General features: G+C 40.5%; 1 protein-coding gene across 1 annotated transcript in view; it reads right to left on the bottom strand.

Annotated features, from left to right (window-relative positions):
• Window positions 1-670: 670 nt before the first annotated feature.
• The window catches only part of FH (fumarate hydratase), a 32,381-nt gene continuing 11,922 nt past the window's right edge, over window positions 671-21,129 (bottom strand). Inside the window, exons 4-10 of the mRNA XM_047077075.1 lie at window positions 19,792-19,968; window positions 17,066-17,248; window positions 13,937-14,102; window positions 8,506-8,709; window positions 6,440-6,567; window positions 4,354-4,507; window positions 671-1,045 (exon numbers count right to left, since the gene is read on the bottom strand). Coding sequence (XP_046933031.1) covers window positions 903-1,045; window positions 4,354-4,507; window positions 6,440-6,567; window positions 8,506-8,709; window positions 13,937-14,102; window positions 17,066-17,248; window positions 19,792-19,968 — 1,155 coding nt within the window. The 3' untranslated portion in view covers window positions 671-902. The remainder of the gene's footprint in view (window positions 1,046-4,353; window positions 4,508-6,439; window positions 6,568-8,505; window positions 8,710-13,936; window positions 14,103-17,065; window positions 17,249-19,791; window positions 19,969-21,129) is intronic.

Here is a 21,129-nt window from a genome sequence, read left to right on the forward strand (position 1 = left end):
TCCCTCCACAATGGAGGTTGATTGAGTTAAATAGCACCTTTAGCTTCAGGTTTAGAAGCTAAACCTGGATCAATCTGGCCTGGATCTCCCTAGAACTGCTTGTTCAAAATCCCCTGTGGTTGTTTCGAGCAAATTCCTGCTGAAAAGTCCCGGCAGTGGTGCGCAGAGACCAGGGGGCAGACTCACTTTCCCCACACCCTCCTTACTTCCCAAGTTCAGGCCTGTACCCTGGTCCTTTCTAATCCACATCCTAGAATTCCTGACCCATAGTCTGCAGCCTTTCTGTGGTAATTCAACTAAGGCCAGGTGTGTGTGTGTAATCAGCACACGGAATACATGTGCCCAGTTTTTTTTAACCTGTCCTACTTCCTAATAGACACACATATATATGCACATGCGCACACGTACACACAGACACTGACATCCCCACATAGTAGGCCCAGTGCTTGGTTACCTTATGCCCCCAAATCACAGGAAAATAAGAGATGTCTAAGTATATCATTAGGAATCAGAAAACAAGTACCTTTTCACTACAGGGGAATTGAAAACACCGGCTAAAAAAATCAAAACTCTTTAAAAATTGATACGGAATTTTTATAAAATATATGAATAAACACAGTCATAAAAATGAGATTCAACGACAATTAACATACAAGAAAAAATGAGTCTGTTTGACTTCATACAATTTAATTATTTCATTTTACCCTTTTCAAATTCACTTTGGACCCAAGCACATCCCAGGGTTTTACACACCGATCAAAGAGCTCTGCTAGAGACAGTCAAGTTCAGGAGCGGTTTCCTTTCACATTCATCCATTTTTGCTTAAGAAATAAAAGGAGTCTTTTTCATTTTTTTTTTTATTTTATAGAACATATTTTTTTTTTATTATAAATTCATTTAAATCACTTTGGACCCAGCATGTCCTTAGGTTTTACCCACTCATCAAACTGCTCTGCTGTGAGATAGCCAAGCTCAATGGCAGTTGCCTTTAAGGTTGATCCATTTTTGTGTGCTGTCTTAGCAATCTTGGCTGCCTTGTCATACCCTGAAGAAAAATAACACAGGCAACGTAGTAGGAGTTAGTAGTGAAATTTGGTTTTCTAAAGCAAAAGATAATCATTATTTACTTGATACTGAGGCTACTGACATCCAAAATGACATTTTTAATCTTAAAAATATCTAACAGTGATCCTCTTCAGAGTTATGTTTGATACAGGATAAAACCTTTACTTTTCTTAATACAGACTTCACCATACCTCACTCTGGACAACAGATTTGTTACTAATTGTAGTTGCCAATGTCAATAGATTTTGGGTTCCCCTGTGTAGCTCTCTGGCTGAATTCTAGTGTATAAAAGTTTCATTTTTTATTTTTTTTAAGTTTATTTATTAATTTCGAGACAGAGAGTATGTGAGTGGGGGAGGAGCAGAGAGAAAGAGAGACTCCTAAGCAGGCTCCGCACTACCAGCACAGAGCCTGACACGGGGCTCAAACCCACAAACCATGAGATCATGACCTGAGCTGAAATCAAGAGTCAGACACTTAGCCAACTGAGCCGCCCAGGCACCCATAATGTACAATAATTTTTAAATGATCAAAACATTATTACCAATCTCAATATTATACCAAAGAATAACTCAGATATTTTTTGCAGGGGGAAGAAAAAGAAAATATAGCACCAAGACATGAAAAAACATCTGAGTAGTAGAAATACGTGTTGTTTCTAACATGTTTAACCAGGAGCGATCTCTGCACCAAAGCATAACCAGCTAACTGCTGCTGTGCCACCAGCAAACAGCACCCTGTGCGGGAGCTGCAGGGACTGGCTCTCAGTGGGAGGCAGGGGAACGAGGGCCTTGGGGAGGGATGCACCTGCCAGCCGCTTCCAACAGCACCTCTCTACGTGCTTCTCTACGGGCAGTGCCTGGTACCCTGACCTCTTCCCAGAAGCCACAAGGACGCAGCGGGGAAGTTTCAGCACAGATGGAATCATGTACTAAGACCCAGGTACGTTGTCTGCCTCAATCATTTGCTTCTGGAATGAACAAAGGGGCAGGGCAGCTTTTCAAGCTGTCTGCACTTAACACAATTTTTAAAAAAGGTCAGAAAGCAAAACAAGAAAAAACAGAAAAAAACAAAAATGAAACCAATGAAGGAGGAAAAAAACCCCAAATACCCCCAGATCAGAGGACTATGGTCAAAGGAACAAAGCTTCCTGAGGCAACACTATTGTGAAGCTGGCATGTAACCAGTAACCATCTATGAACTAATTAGGAGCCATTTTTTCACTCAACTGAATTTGTAAATACTAAACATACTGAACAGGGTGCTTACTGATTAGAGGAACTTTGAGGAAGAATGTTCATCAAATGTTCAGGGTCAATATAGGAACTGTGTACATTTATTTTGATGACATTCGCGTCTAAGCCTTATGCTAACCATTCAGCTCTTCTCTTCAAATCCTACAAAACCCTGTTCCCACCCAGCCCACCACATAATAAGCACACAGACAACCCAGGACATGCAGCTGCAAGGCTCACGCTGCACCAGCAAGGTGTGGTTTATCCTCGCACGGCCTTTACCTCACAGAACACGGATTCCAAAAAAGACTAACCAATCGTCCAGCTTTAAGAGCACCTCTAGCTTCAGTGTTTTGGCAACAGGTTCTGAAGTACAGATGTGAGGGAACATTTCTCACATAAGCCTCTGGGATCCCCTGTGTAGCTCTCTGGCTGAATGCTAATGTACAACGATTTTTTTAATGTTTATTTATTTATCATGAGAGAGAGCGAGAGAGCGCGAGGATCCCAAGCAGGCCCCATGCTCAGCGCAGAGCCCAATGTGGGGTTCGATCCCATGACCCTGGGATCATGACCTGAGCTGATATCAAGAGTTGGGCACTTAACCGAGCCACCCAGGTGGCCCATGTACAATAACTTTTAAAGGATCAAAATATTACCAATCTCAACACTACATCAAATAATAGGATATATCACATTGGGCTCTGAGTTACCTGAAGCAGTCAAATGAGTTCTTACTTTACAAAACTGAAATTATATGTTGATGTGAGGCCAATAGTAGAAAATCTGCCTTGGAAGTTCAGCATTATAGAAGAATTTTTTTTAAATTTTTTTTAATGTTTATTTTTGAGAGAGAGACAGACAGAGCACAAGCAGGGGAGGGGCAGAGAGAGAGGGAGACACGGAATCGGAAGCAGGCTCCAGGCTCTGAGCTGTCACACAGAGCCCCATTCAGGGCTTGAACCCACGAACTGTGAGATCATGACCTGAGCCAAAGTCGGGCTCTCAACCAACTGAGCTACCCAGGGGCCCCATATCGAAGAATATTTTATTTTTTATTTTATTTTATTTTTTTTCAACGTTTATTTATTTTTGGGACAGAGAGAGACAGACCATGAACGGGGGAGGGGCAGAGAGAGAGGGAGACACAGAATCAGAAACAGGCTCCAGGCTCCGAGGCATCAGCCCGGAGCCCAACGCGGGGCTCGAACTCACGGACCGCGAGATCGTGACCTGGCTGAAGTCGGACGCTTAACCGACTGCGCCACCCAGGCGCCCCTAGAAGAATATTTTAAACAGCAAACATATCATGCCAAATGACTACATCAGAACCGGTTTTAAAACAGAAAATCAAACAATATGTTAACAACCTCAGCTTAGCAGAAGATGGGAAAAGGCTTTTAAGACACCATAATGTAATGCAATGAATGTGTCAAGACCTACAAGTCAGACGAGTATCTTTGGTGAGGATCACTGTGGTCAGTCTGCAATCCAAGTCGGTATGTTTGAATACATAATAAAATATTTGCAATTCTAGAAAAGGCTTGCAATATAAGAGTCACAGTTTTAGATAAAATATTTGCATTTCCCCCCCTTTCCCTACAAGCAATGAACACTTGGTCCTTTTTCTTTTGTTCTTATTGGTAGCTTTCCACTTCTGAATTGAATAAAACAAGAAAATCAAAGTGTAGTAGGGCCTCTAGAGAAGGCAGAAAAATGAGTTCATCCCACACTGCTAATCAGCCAGTGCCACCTAGTGACGTTACCAAGTGAGGGCCCAGGCGCCGCACAGAACATTAAGCATCTCAATTCCATTAAGATTCATGGAAGTTTGAACTTCTGAGTTTACCACATTTCAAATAAAATGAAACCTAACAGACAGCATACTAATATATAAACAGTGTCTTTCAATGCAATTTCAAATATTTTACGAGATTTTACTGAAACAATGCCCAAAAGGAATTTGCTGTCCACCTTGATCCAATAATCTCTTAAAAATATTTAGCTTTTAAATTTTGTATTCAAAATGACATTATTATTCCTTAAACCTTACCTATATGAGGATTAAGAGCTGTCACCAACATTAGAGATTCGTTCATCAGCTTGTTGATCCTCTCTGTGTTGGCCTGGATTCCCACAACGCAGTTTTCTGTGAAGGAAACGCACGCGTCCCCCAGCAGCCTGGCTGAGTGTAACACATTTTTAATCTATGAGGGGAGTAGAACAAGGGAGGAGGAGGGAGGGAGAGACACAGAAGAGAGAGGCTTATTAACCCTAACGTTTTTTGTTCACTAGCATATATTATTTGCTGGCTCATAAATGAATACGTAATTTGATAAACAGCACTCCTACAACTTGTAAAGCACTATATCCATGGAACATTTGAGGACACTGAAATCTAAAAAACATAAAAGCCATAAATACAAATAAACTGAAACACAAGAGACCCTGTAGTGTGATAAAACATGGGCATGAAATGTTAGCCCAGAGAAAGACAAATTATTTCCAGTTGTAGGAACTGGTGAAGTCCTATTTGATGGAGGGGACTCAAACAACCAGAGATGGAAAAAGAATCCTTCGGAAGAGAAGCAAAGATGCAAATGTTAGAATGTTCAGCCTGTTGGAAGCAGTGAATGAAGTGAGGACTTCCCAGGTCTCACTGATCACATTTTTTATGCTTAACAAAACAAATATTCCTCAGGAACTTTAAAATAACCTTTCACACGTTATTTTAAAACCAACGTAAAATCAGTTAGTTTTTTAGTTTTAGCATGTTTTTCCTTTTTGGTAACATTTCTAATATGTATAAAGCTATAGTCACATCCTATTCTCTTTTGTTCTAAAACATCAGGATCTGAAAACTATACTCCCAACAATGGATTCTACTAGAAGGCACAGAACCTCATGGTTAAATTTGATACTAATGACTTTAATGTAAGGCAAATTTGATTACCCTGATGTATTTTCTATTAAAGACAAAAAAATAGATTTTTGTGTTTTAACATAAAAAGATTAGCAAGACATTTGTTGCACACCTCTATTTGCCAGGCAGCTCGTATTGTTTGGAATCCAACAGGAAAGCAAAAGCTTACATGTGCGAGTTCTGCTTTGGCCTTTTATTTCTCACAAGAACGTACAGGCCTTGAGGACAAATAAACATCTTGTCTTCCTTATTATTCTACCACTGGTACTCAGTACAGTGCCTGATCTAGATTTGACAAATACACTGAATGAATATTCTTAATATTTGTCATTTGCATGTTCTTATCAAATGAAAACCAGACTTTATACCAGATACAAACTGGAAATGAGCCCTTAATATATTTTAGATATAACACTTTACACTAGTAACAGACTCCACGTGACGACAGCCCTGTTATCCGAAGCAGAGGAAAATGGATGAAAGATGATGTCACCTCATTCCATCTTCATGAAGATGAAGTAAAAGAGTGATTTTTAGACACACGAATGTTTTCGAGGTCTGTGGAAGAGGGAAAACAGATGAAGGAAAGCCAGAGAGGGACAGAAGGGCATGGGAGGAGGGTGCTGAGGACGCCAAGCAGAAGGGAGTCATGGCCAAGCTCAGAGGTCAGCAAGTCTATGGGCTTGCGGGGGTTCCAAATGACCAGGGGAACAGTTCAAGCACAAGTGGGGCGGGGGGAAGCCAGGAGTAATGAATCTGCCTGAAAGTGAATGTGGGTCATTCCTCTAAAAGACTGAACTTGAGAGAAAAATAAAGCAGCAGCATGAGGAGGAGACAGGTGAGGGACAGCCTGAGGAGACCTGACTTCTTTCTAGCCACTGGCATCCTCATTGGTGAGGGATAAGGAAGAAACCCACACCCTATTTCCACACTTTTTCTTCCTATTAAATAAAGCAAACCATCAAGTTACTTGAGTTAAAAGTCACCTAAAAGTCATCAAATTACTTGAACTAAAAGTCTTCTAATAGGGCTATTCACACTTCCCCTAGGCTTCCTTCCAGGCTTAATCTGCTAACATTAACATATGCTTGACTTCCAATTGCTACTTCTATCATCCCAGTACCTAATGTGAAACCCCCAAAGACTTTTATGAAAGAAAAAACAATACACTTAGATTTCAGTCAAAAAAAAATTAAAAATCAGATTTAAAGCTTACCATCATTGGCTTGAAAACATTCAACTCAAAATGTCCATTGCTGCCTCCAACGGTAACGGCGACGTGATTCCCCATGACCTGGGCTGCAACCATGGTGAGCGCTTCACACTGCGTAGGGTTCACCTTGCCTTCAAGAAAGCCACCAAGGAAAGACTCACATCAAACAAGCTCGTGAGCGGCTGCACCAGTTTGCATTCCTACCAACAGTGCAAGTTTATATACACAATGGAATACTACGTGGCAATGAGAAAGAATGAAATATGGCCTTTTGTAGCAACGTGGAAGGAACTGGAGAGTCTGATGCTAAGTGAAAATAAGTCATATAGAGAAAGACAGATACCATATGGTTTCACTCTTATGTGGATCCTGAGAAAGTTAACAGAAGACCATGGGGGAGGGGAAGAGAATAAAAAAGTTAGGGAGGGAGCCAAACCATAAGAGCCTCTTAAAAACTGAAAATAAACTGAGGGTTGATGGGGGGTGGGAGGGAGGGGAGGGCGGGTGATGGGTATTGAGGAGGGCACCCGTTGGGATGAGCACTGGGTGTTGTATGGAAACCAATTGAACAATAAATTTCATATTAAAAAAAAAAAAACATGCTCGTGGCTTCAAGATTAGGTATTATGTCAAATTATCAAGAAAAGAAGGAAATCTGACTTCATTAAATAAAGTAAGACATATAAGAAAGCCAGTGTCCAACCATCAGTGCTGATGCAATGAAGCAAACCAACCAAATAAGGAAGGACAGGTTGCCACAGACCGTGAACGGTTCAACCGCTAATGTGTGAGGAGTTGGGCAACTGCACATTGAGTCCAGCCCACCCCATCTTCTCGGCTTCCATTCATCATGGACATAGTTACGAAGCCAGGCACTGAACATGCAACAGTGGGTGAGAAAGGCGCAGCCCCTGCGCTGCAGAACTTGGGAGGCCAAGCAGAGACAGCGGGCAGCTACAGGACCTGAGGGGTAAATACAGAGAAGCAGGCTGCTATGGGAACTCTTAGCACCTCGCTGACACTTGGGAGACTGCTCAGAGGAAGTGGAGGTTACACTGGAATGTTCCTATTCGTCTTGAGTCCCCAGAGTCCCAGTACCCTGGGAGCACCCCTCTGACGAGCTCAGGTGTGAACCTGACATACCAGGTTCTGCCGACCAGTACAAGGCAACACACTGGGAAGGTTATTTCCTCATCTGTGGATCTGGGTTTCTCTTTTCTAGGCAATCACCTTGCATTTGCCATCACCTAAACTGAAGTCATTTTTGAACATGAATTATTTTAAAATCAGATCTCTTCTCATTCTGTACACAGGTGTAGATTTAAAAGAATCAACACTCAGGTCTTTCTTCTTCACTATTAGAAGTCGCCTTGTCAGTTTTAGCCCAACACACAGAGGCCTCAATTCTGGCGTACCGCTGTTTCCTCACCTGCTCGTGTGACCCACACGTATTCTCTGCTTTCACCCTCAGTCACCGGGGAAGTGGTGAAGTGGCAGAGACCTGCGGCCTGCTACTGAGACATGCCTCCAGTCTGAAGTCACCTCCTTATTGTCACTTAAGTGTCACTGTTCACCCACTACATTCGTCTAACAGAGCTACCGACACTTCCCCTCAGGATTCAGTGAATGTCACATGAATCTATCAAATGGCTTCCTAGAATCCAGACATCCAAAGCCTGTGTCACTTCCCTTACTGAACAGGCCAAAACCCCAAGCAGAAAATGAAATAACAGGCGACTGGAATAATTCATTTTTATTCAACCCAGGCTGACCACTTTCACAGCTGGTTTCAGAATCCTCCTGGCTTTGGATTGTGAAAGAGAGATTCCTCTCTTCTCTAATGTAGGAATCCACATACATGCTATTAAAATTCTCTTTTCCTATAATGTTGGGTGATGTTCCCCAATTCTGATCAAAGGTGGCCCACAAAGATATTCTGAAATAACTGCGCCACACACGTCTCTATCTACGTTTGGGATCACGCTTAACACAAGGAGACGTGCTCTGTTCGTGAGAACGCCTGGGTCCCTGTCAGGTTCCAGCGCTAATCTTTACCAGCTAGTCATTACCTGGCATGATACTACTTCCTGGCTCATTTTCAGGCAAGATCAGCTCTCCCAGACCCGAGCGAGGACCAGAACCCAGAAAACGAGTATCGTTTGCTATCTTCATCAGACTGCAGGCGGTAGTATTCATGGCTCCGCTGAGCTCAACCAAAGCATCGTGAGCAGCCAGAGCTTCAAATTTATTTGCAGCTGTGACAAAAGGCAACCCTGAAGAAAAAAATAACCCTATGAGTTATCGTCTAAAATTAAAGAGTTTTCTAATTTCAGCGAGATAAATAGAAAGTTCCGGGATATGAAAAGCAAAAACAGAATGAACATATTTACCATTGAAATAAATGTCTCTCGACCATCCATTGATTTTGCCGGCTTTGAAAACGGGTATTCAGAGTCAAGATGGCAGGACCCTAAGCTTGTCTTGTCCCACAAACACAGCATGATAATTATCAAATCATTCCGAACACCCAAGAAATCAATCCGGGGTCTGAGAGAATAAAAACTGCAAGTCTACAAGTACAAAAGCAACCACCTTTTGGAAAGTAGGAGGTGCGAGGCAGATAGAACTATGGATAGGGCAGCAAAGAGGGAGCCCTGCTTACAGAGGCTACCACAGCGGAGCGAAAAACCTGAACTCCTGGAGTCCGCTACTGTGGGGGAAACAGATAAGGAAAGAATCCTGAATGTAGCAAGGGAAAAAAAGTCCTTACTCTACAAGGGAGGACAGATCAGGTTCGCAGCAGACCTATCCACAGAAACTTGGCAGGCCAGAAAGGAGTGGCAGGATATATTTAACATGCTGAATGGGAAAAATATGCAGCCAAGAATTCTTTATCCAGCACGGCTGTCATTCAGAATAGGAGAAGTAGAGTTTTCCAGACAAACAAAAATTAGCAGAGTTCATGATCACTAAACCAGCAAGAAATTTTAAGGGGGGCTCTGAATGGAGAAAAAAAAGACTACAAGTAACCAAGACTAAAAAAGATCAAAGAACATCACTACAAACACCAGCTCAGGTAACACAATGGCACTAAATTCATACCTTTCAATAATCTCTCTGAATGTAAATAGACTAAATGCTCTAATCAAAAGACACAGGGTATCAGAATGGATTAAAAAAACAAGATCCATCTATATGCAGCCTACGAGAGACTCACTACTATTGACCTAAAGACACCTGCACTGAAAGTGAGGGAGTGGAGAACCATCTATCGTATTAATGGACACCAAAACAAAGCCAGAATAGCCATACTTATATCAGACAAACTAGATATAAAAACGACTGTAACAAGAGATGAAGAAGAGCATTGTATTATAATTAAGTGGTCTATCCATCAAGATCTAACAACTGTAAATATTTATGCCCCCAATTTAGAAGCCTGAAATAAATAAATCAATTAATGATAAACAAGAAGAAACTTACTGATAATGATACAATAACAGTAAGGGACTTTAACATCCCACTTACAACAATGGACAGATCTAAGCAGAAAATTAACCAGGAAACAATGGCTTTGAATGACACACAGACCAGATGGACTTCACAGATATATTCAGAACATTTCATCCTAAAGCAGCAGCATACACATTCTTTTTGAGTGCCCATGTAACATTCACCAGAATAGATCACATACTGGGTCACAAATCAGCCCTCAACAAGTACAAAAAGATCAAGATCAAATCATGCATATCTTCAGACCACCATGCTAGGAAACTTGAAGTCAACCACAAGAAAAATCTGAAAAACCCTCAAATACATGAGGTTAAAGAATACCCTACTAAAGAATGAATAGGTTAACCAGGAAATTAAAGAGGAAATAAAAAAATGCAGGGAAGCAAATGAAAATGAAAAGATGACAGTCTAAAACTTTTGAGATACAGCAAAGGCAGTCCTAAGAGGGAAGTATATTGCAATACAGGTCTACTTCAAAAAGAAAAGTCTCAAATAATGGTGCCAGAAAAGGAATAGAAAATAAAGCCTAAAGCCAGCAGAAGGGAAATAATAAATATTAGAGCAGAAATAAACAATATAGAAACACAAAAAAAACAGATCAACAAAACTAAGAGCTGGTTCTTCGACAGAATTAATAAAATTAATAAACCCCCAACCAGACTTATCAAAAAGAGAAAGGACCCAAATTGATAAAATTTTGAATAAAAGAAGAGAGATCACAACCACCACCACAGAAATACAAATAAGAGAATACTATGAAGAATTATATGCCAATAAACTTGGACAAATTCCTAGAAACTTACAAACTACCAAAACTAAAACAGGAATAAATAGAAAATTTGAACGGACTGATAACCAGCCAAGAATTTGCATCAGTAATTTAAAATCTCTCAACCAAGAAGAGTCCAGGGCCAGATGGCTTCTCACAGGAATTCTACCAGCATTGAAAGAAGAGTTAATACCTATTTTTCTCAAACTGTTCCAAAAAATAGAAATGGAAGGAAAACTTCCCAACTCCTTCTATGAGGCCAGCATTACTTTGATTCCAAAAACAAAGACCCCACTAAAAAGGAGAATTATAGGCCAATATCCCTGATGAACACAGATGCAAAAATTCTCAATAAAATACTAGCAAGTTGAGGGGCGCCTGGGTGGCGCAGTCGGTTAAGCGTCCGACTTCAGCCAGGTCACGATCTCGCGGTCCGTGAGTTCGAGCCCCGCGTCAGGCTCTGGGCTGATGGCTCAGAGCCTGGAGCCTGTTTCCGATTCTGTGTCTCCCTCTCTCTCTGCCCCTCCCCCGTTCATGCTCTGTCTCTCTCTGTCCCAAAAAAAAAAAAATAAATAAACGTTGGGAAAATACTAGCAAGTTGAATTCAACAGTACATTAAAGGAATTATTCACATGGACAAGTGGGATTTATTCCTGGGCTGCAGGGTTGGCTCAATATTCACAAATCAGTGTGATACACCACACTATGAAAAGAACCATAGAATACTTTCAGTAGATGCATAAAAAGCACTTGACAAAATACAGCATCAATTCTTGAAAAAACCCTCAACAAAGTAGGGATAAGATGAAACATACCACAAGATCATAAAGGCCATCTACAAAAGACCCACAGCTAATATCATCTTGAGTGAGGAAAAACTGATAGCCTTTCCCCTACAATCAGAAAGAAAACAAGGATGTCCACTCTCACCATTTCTACTTAACATAGTGCTGGAAGTCTTAGCTTTAGCAATCAAACAACAAAAAGTAATAAAGGGCATAGAAACTGGAAAGGAAGAAGTCAAACTTTCACTATTTGCAGACAACATGAAATCTGTTGCATCTCTATACACCAAACATGATGCAGCAGAAAAAGAAATTGAAGAATCGACCCCATTTGCAATTGCACCAAAAACACTAAGATACCTAGGAATAAACCTAACTAAAGAGGTAAAAGATCTGTACTCCGAAAACTATGAAACACTTATGAAAGAAACTGAAGTGGACACAAAGAAATAGAAAAGCACTCCCTGCTCATGGACTGAAGAACAATCATTGTTAAAATGTCTATACTACCCAAAGTCACCTACACATTTAATACAATCTCCATCAAAAATACTAAGGGCATTTTTCACAGAATTAGAAAAAACAATCCTAAAATTTGTATGGAACCACAAAAGACTCCAAATATCCAAAGCAATTCTGGAAAAGGAAAACAAAACTGGCAGCATCCACGATTCCAGATTTCAAGCTGTGCTACAAAGCTGTAGTGATCAAGACAGTATGGTACTGGCACAAAAACAGACACTCAGATCAATGGGACAGAACAGAGAACCCAGAAATGGACTCACAACTATAGGGTCAAGTAATCTTTGACAAAGCAGGAAAGAATATTCAATGGAAAAAAGTCTCTTCAACAAAGGTGTTGGGAAAACTGGATGGCGATGTGAAGAATGAAACTGGACCCCTTTCTTACACCACATACAAAAATAAATTCAAAATGGATGAAAGACCTAAATGTGAGACAGAAAACCATCAAAATTCTAGAGGAAAACACAGCCAGCAACCTCTCTGTCCTCCACGTAGCAAGTTCTTACTAGACAAGTGGCCGGAGGCAAGGTAAATAAAAGCAAACATGAGCTATTGTGACTTCATCAAGATAAAAATCTTCTGCACAGGGAAGGAAACAATCAACAAAAGTCAAAGGTAACCTACCAAATGGGAGAAGATATTTGCAAATGATATATCAGATAAAGGGAAAGTATCTAAAATCTATCATGAACTTATCAAACTCAACACCCAAAAAATAAATAGCCCAGTTAAGAAATGGGCAGAAGACATGAATAGACGCTTCCAAAGAAGACATCCAGATGGGTAGCAGATACATGAAAACATGCTCAACATCACTCATCATCAGGGAAATACAAATCCAAACCACAATGAGATACCACCTCACACCTGTCAGAATGGCTAAAATTAACAACTCAGGAAACAGGTGTTGACAAGGATGTGGAGAAAGGGGAACCCTCTTACACTGTTGGTGGGAGTGCAAACTAGAGCAGCCACTCTGAACACTATGTAGGTTTCTCAAAAAACTAAACAAGGAACTAGCCTACAACCCAGCAATTGCACTACTAGGTATTTCTGCAAAGGGTACAAAAGTACAGATTTGAAGGGGTACATGCACCCCAATGTTAATAGCAGTATTATCAACAATAGCCAAACAATGGGGAGAGCCCAAGTATCCATCAAATGATGAATGGATAAATAAAGATGTGGTGTATATATACGTATATGTGTGTGTGTGTGTGTATGCCTACACACAACAGAATATTACTCAACCATCAAAAAAGAACGAATCTTGCCATTTGCAATGATGTGGATGGAGCTAGAATACATTATGCTAAACGAAATAAGTCAATCAGAGAAAGAAAAATACCATACAATTTCATTCATATGTAGAATTTAAGAAACAAAACAGATGAACATGGGAAGGGGGGAAAAAGAGGAGAGTTTGTTCACAGAGAACAAACTGAGGGTTGATGGAGGGAGGTGGGTGGGGGATGGGCTAGATGGAGGATGGGTACGAAGGAGGGAACTTGTGATGAGCACCGGGTGTTGGATGTAAGTAATGAATCAATGAATTCTAACCCTGAAACCAATATTGCACTGTATATGAACTAAAATTTAAATGAAAATTAAACAACAGAAGAATAAAATGGGTATTCAAAACAGCTTTAAAGGGAAAATAATTGTAATAGCACCACAGAGTAAACAAGCTAGCACTGACAGATTTTAATTGCATCCTGTATGAATCATAGGTGGGAAACTTTTAAAAGGCAAAAGGACTAACATTACCACTTCTAAAATGGATATAAAACACACGCTTGATGGGAAAATATTATTTTTAACTTTAAATTCACAAGAATTTAAAGGAGAAACACCTAGAAAATATATGGACCAAAATAAAAATGAGTCACAATTCGTATTATCACTAACCTGTGAGTGCAGCCACTTTTGCAGCAACCTTTTCTGCAAAGCCAATTCTAGTATTTAAACCAGTACCAACAGCAGTGCCTCCAGCTGCGAGCTCATAGATTCTTGGCATGGCGGCTTTTATTCTCGTCATTGCATATTTCACTTGTTGAACATAACCACTAAATTCCTGAAAACAGAAGGAAAAGAATATAGAATTTCCTAATGGCTGACAAGTTACTCTGACTGCATGAAACAAGAATTCCTTTAAATATGTTTCAGCTACTAAGTTATGAGCTACCAAGTGGTATTTGTACTATTTTACTTCATATAATGAGCAAAGTATAAGGAAGAATGAGGATTTGTAAACCTATAAGGTGGGACGATGCCACTGAGGATGATATGTAGCCTGTTTATAATCTCTTTTACTAGAAAGCAAAGAAAAACAACACAGAAAATCAGGCTTAAAAAAGAACTTTTTTTAAAGTTTTTTTTTTTTTTTCAACGTTTATTTATTTTTGGGACAGAGAGAGACAGAGCATGAACGGGGGAGGCGCAGAGAGAGAGGGAGACACAGAATCGGAAGCAGGCTCCAGGCTCTGAGCCATCAGCCCAGAGCCTGACGCGGGGCTCGAACTCACGGACCGCGAGATCGTGACCTGGCTGAAGTCGGACGCTTAACCGACTGCGCCACCCAGGCGCCCCTTAAAAAAGAACTTTAATACATTAAACTGTTGGCTTATTTGCAGGTGATTTCTTATTTTTTGGTGTATCCTAGACAACTCTCCCATGACAAATGGAAACACAGACATTTTCTCCAAACAATTTCAGTTTCTAAACCTAACAGAGAACAGAAAGGTGCTTCACAAGGTCTCAAGAAGCTGAACGACTCACTGAACAGCACAAGCAGCACAAGAAGGTAACAGGCTAGAGTAAGATTATAGCTTCAGGATGCAATTTAATTCTGCTCTTAATGTCACACTGGTTCTCAAAATAGGACACACTTTAAAAAGGTAACCACAGAATTTCTTGTGTCTGACACAGCAAGGCCCCTTTTAAGAATTATGCAGGGACACTGCTAGGAATTTACCCAAGGGATACAGGAGTACTGATGCCTAGGGGCAAGTGTACCCCAATGTTTATAGCAGCACTCTCAACAATAGCCAAATTATGGAAAGAGCCTAAATATCCATCAACTGATGAATGGGTAAAAAAATTGTGGTTTATATACACAATGGAGTGCTACGTGGCAATGAGAAAGAATGAAATATGGCCCCTTGTAGCAACGTGGATGGAACTGGAGAGTGTGATGCTAAGTGAAATAAGCCATACTGAGAAAGTCAGATACCATATGGTCTCACTCTTATGTGGATCCTGAGAAACTTAACAGAAACCCATGGGGGAGGGGAAGGAAAAAAAAAAGGGGGTTAGAGTGGAAGAGGGCCAAAGCATAAGAGACTCTTAAAAACTGAGAACAAACTGAGGGTTGATGGGGGGTGGGAGGGAGGGGAGGGTGGGTGATGGGTATTGAGGAGGGCACCTTTTGGGATGAGCACTGGGTGTTGTATGGAAACCAATTTGACAATAAACTTCATCTACTGAAAAAGAAAAAAAAAAGAATTATGCAGGGACAAAAGGCATAAACCAGAACTTAGCTGAGCAAGCCAGGATGTATGGTTACAGTAGAGTTGTCTTTTTTTCTGCCTAAAAACACTGAAAAACCATGAATACTTTTGATTAGTATTAGGATATATTACTATTTGAAAAGAAAACATTTTAGGAGATATAACTCCTTTCAGGTAGACCTGATCCATCGATCCAGGATCACTAATACGTACACTGGCTGGATTCACTTAAGAAGTCTATTTTTACTGGGGAAAACCTGCATAAATTCAAAAGACAGTTCCAGTAAAAGCAAGTGTAAATGCTCTGGTAAGATAAAGTAGAAGAGAGAACGGTTCTGACGTAACAGGGGGACTGATGATCTTACAGAGAAGGCTGGCACAGCCCAACCAGACTTTGGCATGGTGGTTTTCCCACACGGGACAAACAGAAAGGAAAACGTTAGAAACCAGGGGATCCTCCAGCTTCAGACACACACTGTTCCTCCGCGGGAACCATGCCTAGGGCTAAGAACCCACGATGCAAAGAGAAGACAGACCAAGCCTTCAGAGGCAGCTGAAGCCAGGGAGCTTGCTTCACTCCTAGCATCTGTATTCCAATTAATCATTTCATTTTCCTCACTCCTTCTGTAATGAGATTAAGCTAAGTAATCAAGCTTTTGCAGTGTTCATCCTAGTGAAACTACAAGTGAGAATCTTTTCAAGTAACCAAGCAGCACACTCTCACCTCACCTCACCTCAATTTCTGCAACTCTATCACTTGATATTTGGTATATATAACCATCTTCTGGTATCAAATTTACGTATGCCCTATCTCCCAAACTAAACTATGAGAGAGTTTTACTATCAAAAACTATTATCCGTATTCCCGTCATTTCCTTCACGGTGCATGCCATTAGACATTCTTCAAGGCACCGATCAAGAAACACAAAAATACCTTCTGGTATTTGGGGGAAGAGAGTAATCCTCTTTCACATGTGGCCCAATACAATCTTACAGAGTCAGATATGCCATGATTAATCAATTTAAAAGTAATTTTTATGGAGCCTACGAGTCTAGAGTAAGAGACAAAAGGAGACAAGATAATTGATCTTGGTGAAGATGGGGATGATGGCAGCTAACACCTGCACGTGCTTCTTACTGTGGTCCCCATGGTTCTAAGCACTTAGTGAACCAGTTCATTTGAACCTCACAACGATGCTATGATAGAGATAGCATTCTCCTCATTTTAAAGCTCAGAAAACTGAGGCACAGAAAAGCTAAGTAATTTTCCCAACGTCCCACAGCTTGTACTCAGCAACGCTAAGCTCTTGACCAGGCCCGACTGCCCCTAGACCGCTCAGTGCGGTACGCTGTGCTCCTCCCTCAGAGGATGTCAGTAAAGCTACTGATTGGTTAATGCAGAGTAATCTGTGCCAGTGAACTCAACTGTGATGAACTTGGACCTCTGAACTAGTATGATTTGGAGGGTAATGTGTCGGCCATCTGCAGCAACCCCCAAATTGAATCAAATCCAATCACACTCCTATACCTGCCCAAGAGTGAGTGGAACAGCGTCCTGGGTGTGAGTGCGCCCAATTTTGATGATCTGGGCAAACTCTTTGGATTTGGCTTCGAGAGCATCATGCAACTTCTGCAGCCCTGGCAGGAGCACCTCGTGGACTTCTATAGCAGCGGCAATGTGCATCGCTGTGGGAAAGGTATCATTCGAACTCTGTTGGAAAATTTACAAAAAATGCAAAATGTTAAATCAGAAGCAACAAAAAACACACTTGAATATCCCTATTAAACATCTCGCTAAATGATTACTCGAAACTCATGCACTTAGTGCTCAATTACATTTATGTGTGGCAAGTCAGAGGTCACTTGAGGTCAAATAAGCAGCAACCTGGTTTAACCAACTCAGGACTGGATTATATATGCAGCTTACTATCGTATATTATTATTGTATCTGCTAATAAATGACAACAAAACCTAAAGAAGTACAATTAACAACTGCATGTAAGGAGAGCAATAATAAAACATCTTACAGTTATACAGTGCAAACAGTCCTTTACAAACATTTCTTCATTCATTAAACTTGAGGAAAATTCTTACAAGATAGGTCAACACTTTAAAAATAGGAAGCCAAGCTCTCAAAGATATGTGACTTGCCAAAATATTTAGGAACTGGCAGAACTGAGACCTGACAAGGTAGTTCACACTCCACGCTCTGTAATCAACTGAAACCCCATACTTTTAAACAATTATGTTATTTAAAATGATATATTGTAACTTTTTACTATGGAAACTATCAAACCACTCACAAAAGTAGAGTGAATGGTATAATAAACACTCAAGTACCTACACCAAAACTGGAACAATTATCAGCACAAGCCAATCTTGCCTCACCTGTAGCTCTACCCAACTCCTCCATCAGACCATACATACTGGATTATTCTCATGCAGACTTCAGACTGAAGTATATATAAAAGTTTATATTTAATTGCAAAAAATAAGTTTGAAAAATCCTTCATACAATAAATTTATGTGAAAACACTTCCCCGTTAACATTTAAAAATATATTAAATAACACCTAGCACCAGATCTTGAGTTCCAAATATTTTCCAGTAAGATCCTCTGAGAGTTCCTTGGAAAAATGGGTGCTGATGGGGGCTAGGATAGGGAAAACACTGATGAGCATGGAACACCTAGTGGTATAAGAAAGCAAAGAACTGCTTTAAAAAAAAAAAAAAAAAAGAAAGAAAAAAAAAAAGGATGGTGGCACATCCAAAGGACACAGGGCCAACCCAGAGGGCTTCCAAAGCTGGAACGATGTGAGCAACAACATAAGTAACAGTACTGGGTTAGGACCTTAGGAATAAAATAAATATTCGCGAATTCATGTCGATACACATCAACAGTTAAATACATATGTAAGTGGCTGGGGTGGGGGAGACAGAAGAGAACAAATCTTTACAGACAAGTTTCAATAAATACATGTAGAAGGACTGAGAGGAGTAGAAAATCACCACTAAAACGCCACAGTAGTAACTGCTATAGGCAAGATCCACTATCGCATGCTAACACTGGTGGGCAAAAGTTTAAGGAGAAAGAAGACATTTGCAGTCTAAACATTACATATCAATTCTGTGTTGATTTTAACATATGACCAAAAATTTCTTGATACTACTTCCTTTAGCAAGTGAAGCTTAAGTGCAATGCCTGAGCACAGGCAGACGTCAGTGACTCACTTCCGACAGAAAATGGAAGGTGGAGAAGCCCTGCAGACCCCGCCTAACCAAGTGATTAAAGTTCGCATCACCAGTCCCAAGTCACATGCCATCACATACCCCTGCCGTGAAGAAGAGCCCTTCACTTCTGAACAGTCTTCCCCAAACCCACAGCCTCTGTCCAATTATGAGAGAGCATCAAACAAACACAAACTGAGGGACGTTCCACCAAATACCTGACCGCTACTTTCACAAGTGTTAAGGTGACAAAAGACAAACTGTCGAGAGACTGGAGTGGACTAAGAGAACATGACTAAATGCAATGTGTAGTCTGGACTGCATCTTGCAAGAAAAAAAAAGATATTGGTAGAAAACTAGGGAAATCCTAAAAACGTCTGTTTAGTTAATAGTATTGTATACCAATATTAATTTCATTGCGTGGTAAACATACCAGGGTTATAAAAAATGTTTAACATTAAGGGAAACTGAGAGAAGGGTATACAGGAACTCTCTGAGGTGGTATCTTTGTAATTCTTTCAGAATTCTAAAATTACTTAAAAATAAAGAGTTTTTAAAAAATAAACCAAATAATGCGGCGCCCGGGTGGCTCAGTCAGTTAAGCCTCTGACTTCGGCTCAGGTCATGATCTCGCAGTCTGTGAGTTCGAGCTCTGCATCCGGGTCTGTGCTGACAGCTCAGAGCCTGGAGCCTGCTTCGGATTCTATGTCTCCCTTTCTCTCTGGCCCTCCCCTGCTCACACTCTCTCTCTCTCTCAAATAGGAATACACATTAATAAACAAACAAACAAACCAAACAATACAAATATACATACACTAAATTCAGGTGTCCTAATAGGGATTTTTATGAAGTTTAAGGCATAGACCCAAGATTCTTAAAAGAAATAAGAACCCATGTAAGAAGTCCTTTCTACTAAAGAATATAAGCCAAACGAAGCTTCTTCGCCAAAAAGCTAACGCCTGTTTTACAAGAATCTCAGGTATTCTTTTCAATTTATAACAAAGAAAAGAGGAGATGGTCCACTGACCTGGCTTTTATTAACGTGATCATTGGGATGCACAGGTTTCTTGCTACCAAGTTCACCTCCCAGCATTTCAATCGCTCTATTGCTGATGACTTCATTTACATTCATATTTGTCTGGGTTCCTGATCCAGTCTGCCATACCACAAGTGGAAAATGATCATTTAATTTACCTTCAGCTACCTGCAGAAAAAGAAATTTAAGAAATGAGTTTTTAAAAATAAGCAGTATTCAATATTCACGTAAACTACCATAATCGACTACAAGTAAGTGATCGCCCATAAAGTGCTATTTAAAGATGCCCACTTCTCTCATATGCTACATGATTTTCAGATGGTGCTGCACAGCTTGTGGTTGTCCAGGAAGTCCAAGCTTCAGGATCCCATGTTCCAACCACCGCCACTTATAAAACGAAAATTTCATCTATTCTGAAAGATGCAATTTCATGGATTCCAAATGGAAACTGAATCAAAGCTATCTTTCTTCTGTATCTCCAACTGCCTCTTCTAATAACATCCAGATAGGGCCACCTGTAAAGGCTGGCACATGTGGTAAGTTTTTAGGTACACGGACTGCAGTGCTCAGCGGGAACATCCAACAGATGTTACAGCTGGAGTCAGCATGATAATGAACGAATTACTTGAAAATGAGTTCGCTGATAGTTACTTCACTGCAGATGTCCAATGAGTAGCAACTGCCAAGTGCAGAGACATACACACAGTCCAGATCTGTCCCTGCTTCTGTCATATTTTTATGTGTCAGTTCTTGAATTATAAGCTCTCTAAGAGAGTTAGTGGTTAACTTCAGCTTCTAGAATGATTTTAGCTTGAAAAAAATCAGCATGCACCTTAGAAAATTAGCACCTTAAATAATTAGTTCATTTAAATTTTTTTTTTCAACGTTTATTTATTTTTGGGACAGAGAGAGACAGAGCATGAACGGGGGAGGGGCAGAGAGAGAGGGAGACACAGAATCGGAAACAGGCTCCGGGCTCTGAGCCATCAGCCCAGAGCCTGACGCGGGGCTCGAACTCCCGGACCGTGAGATCATGACCTGGCTGAAGTCGGATGCTTAACCGACTGTGCCACCCAGGGGCCCCAATAATTAGTTCATTTTAAAGTAAAACTTTTTTCCTAGTTATATAAAAATAATAGATGATCAGTGTGGAACATTTTGAGAAGTGAAAACGTTGTAAATTACAACAGCCCTACCCCTCAGGAACAGTGAGTCTCGGCACACAATTACGATCATTAAATATATTTATTTAGGGGCAACTGAGAGGCTCAGTCGGCTAAGCGTCTGACTTTGGCTCAGGTCACGATCTCATGGTTCATGAGTTCAAGT

The sequence above is a fragment of the Lynx rufus genome, unplaced genomic scaffold, assembly GCF_022079265.1.
Source record: "Lynx rufus isolate CCGP_SWC_20201006 ecotype Redwood Valley unplaced genomic scaffold, mLynRuf1.p SCAF_15, whole genome shotgun sequence".
Taxonomy (NCBI): domain Eukaryota; kingdom Metazoa; phylum Chordata; class Mammalia; order Carnivora; family Felidae; genus Lynx; species Lynx rufus.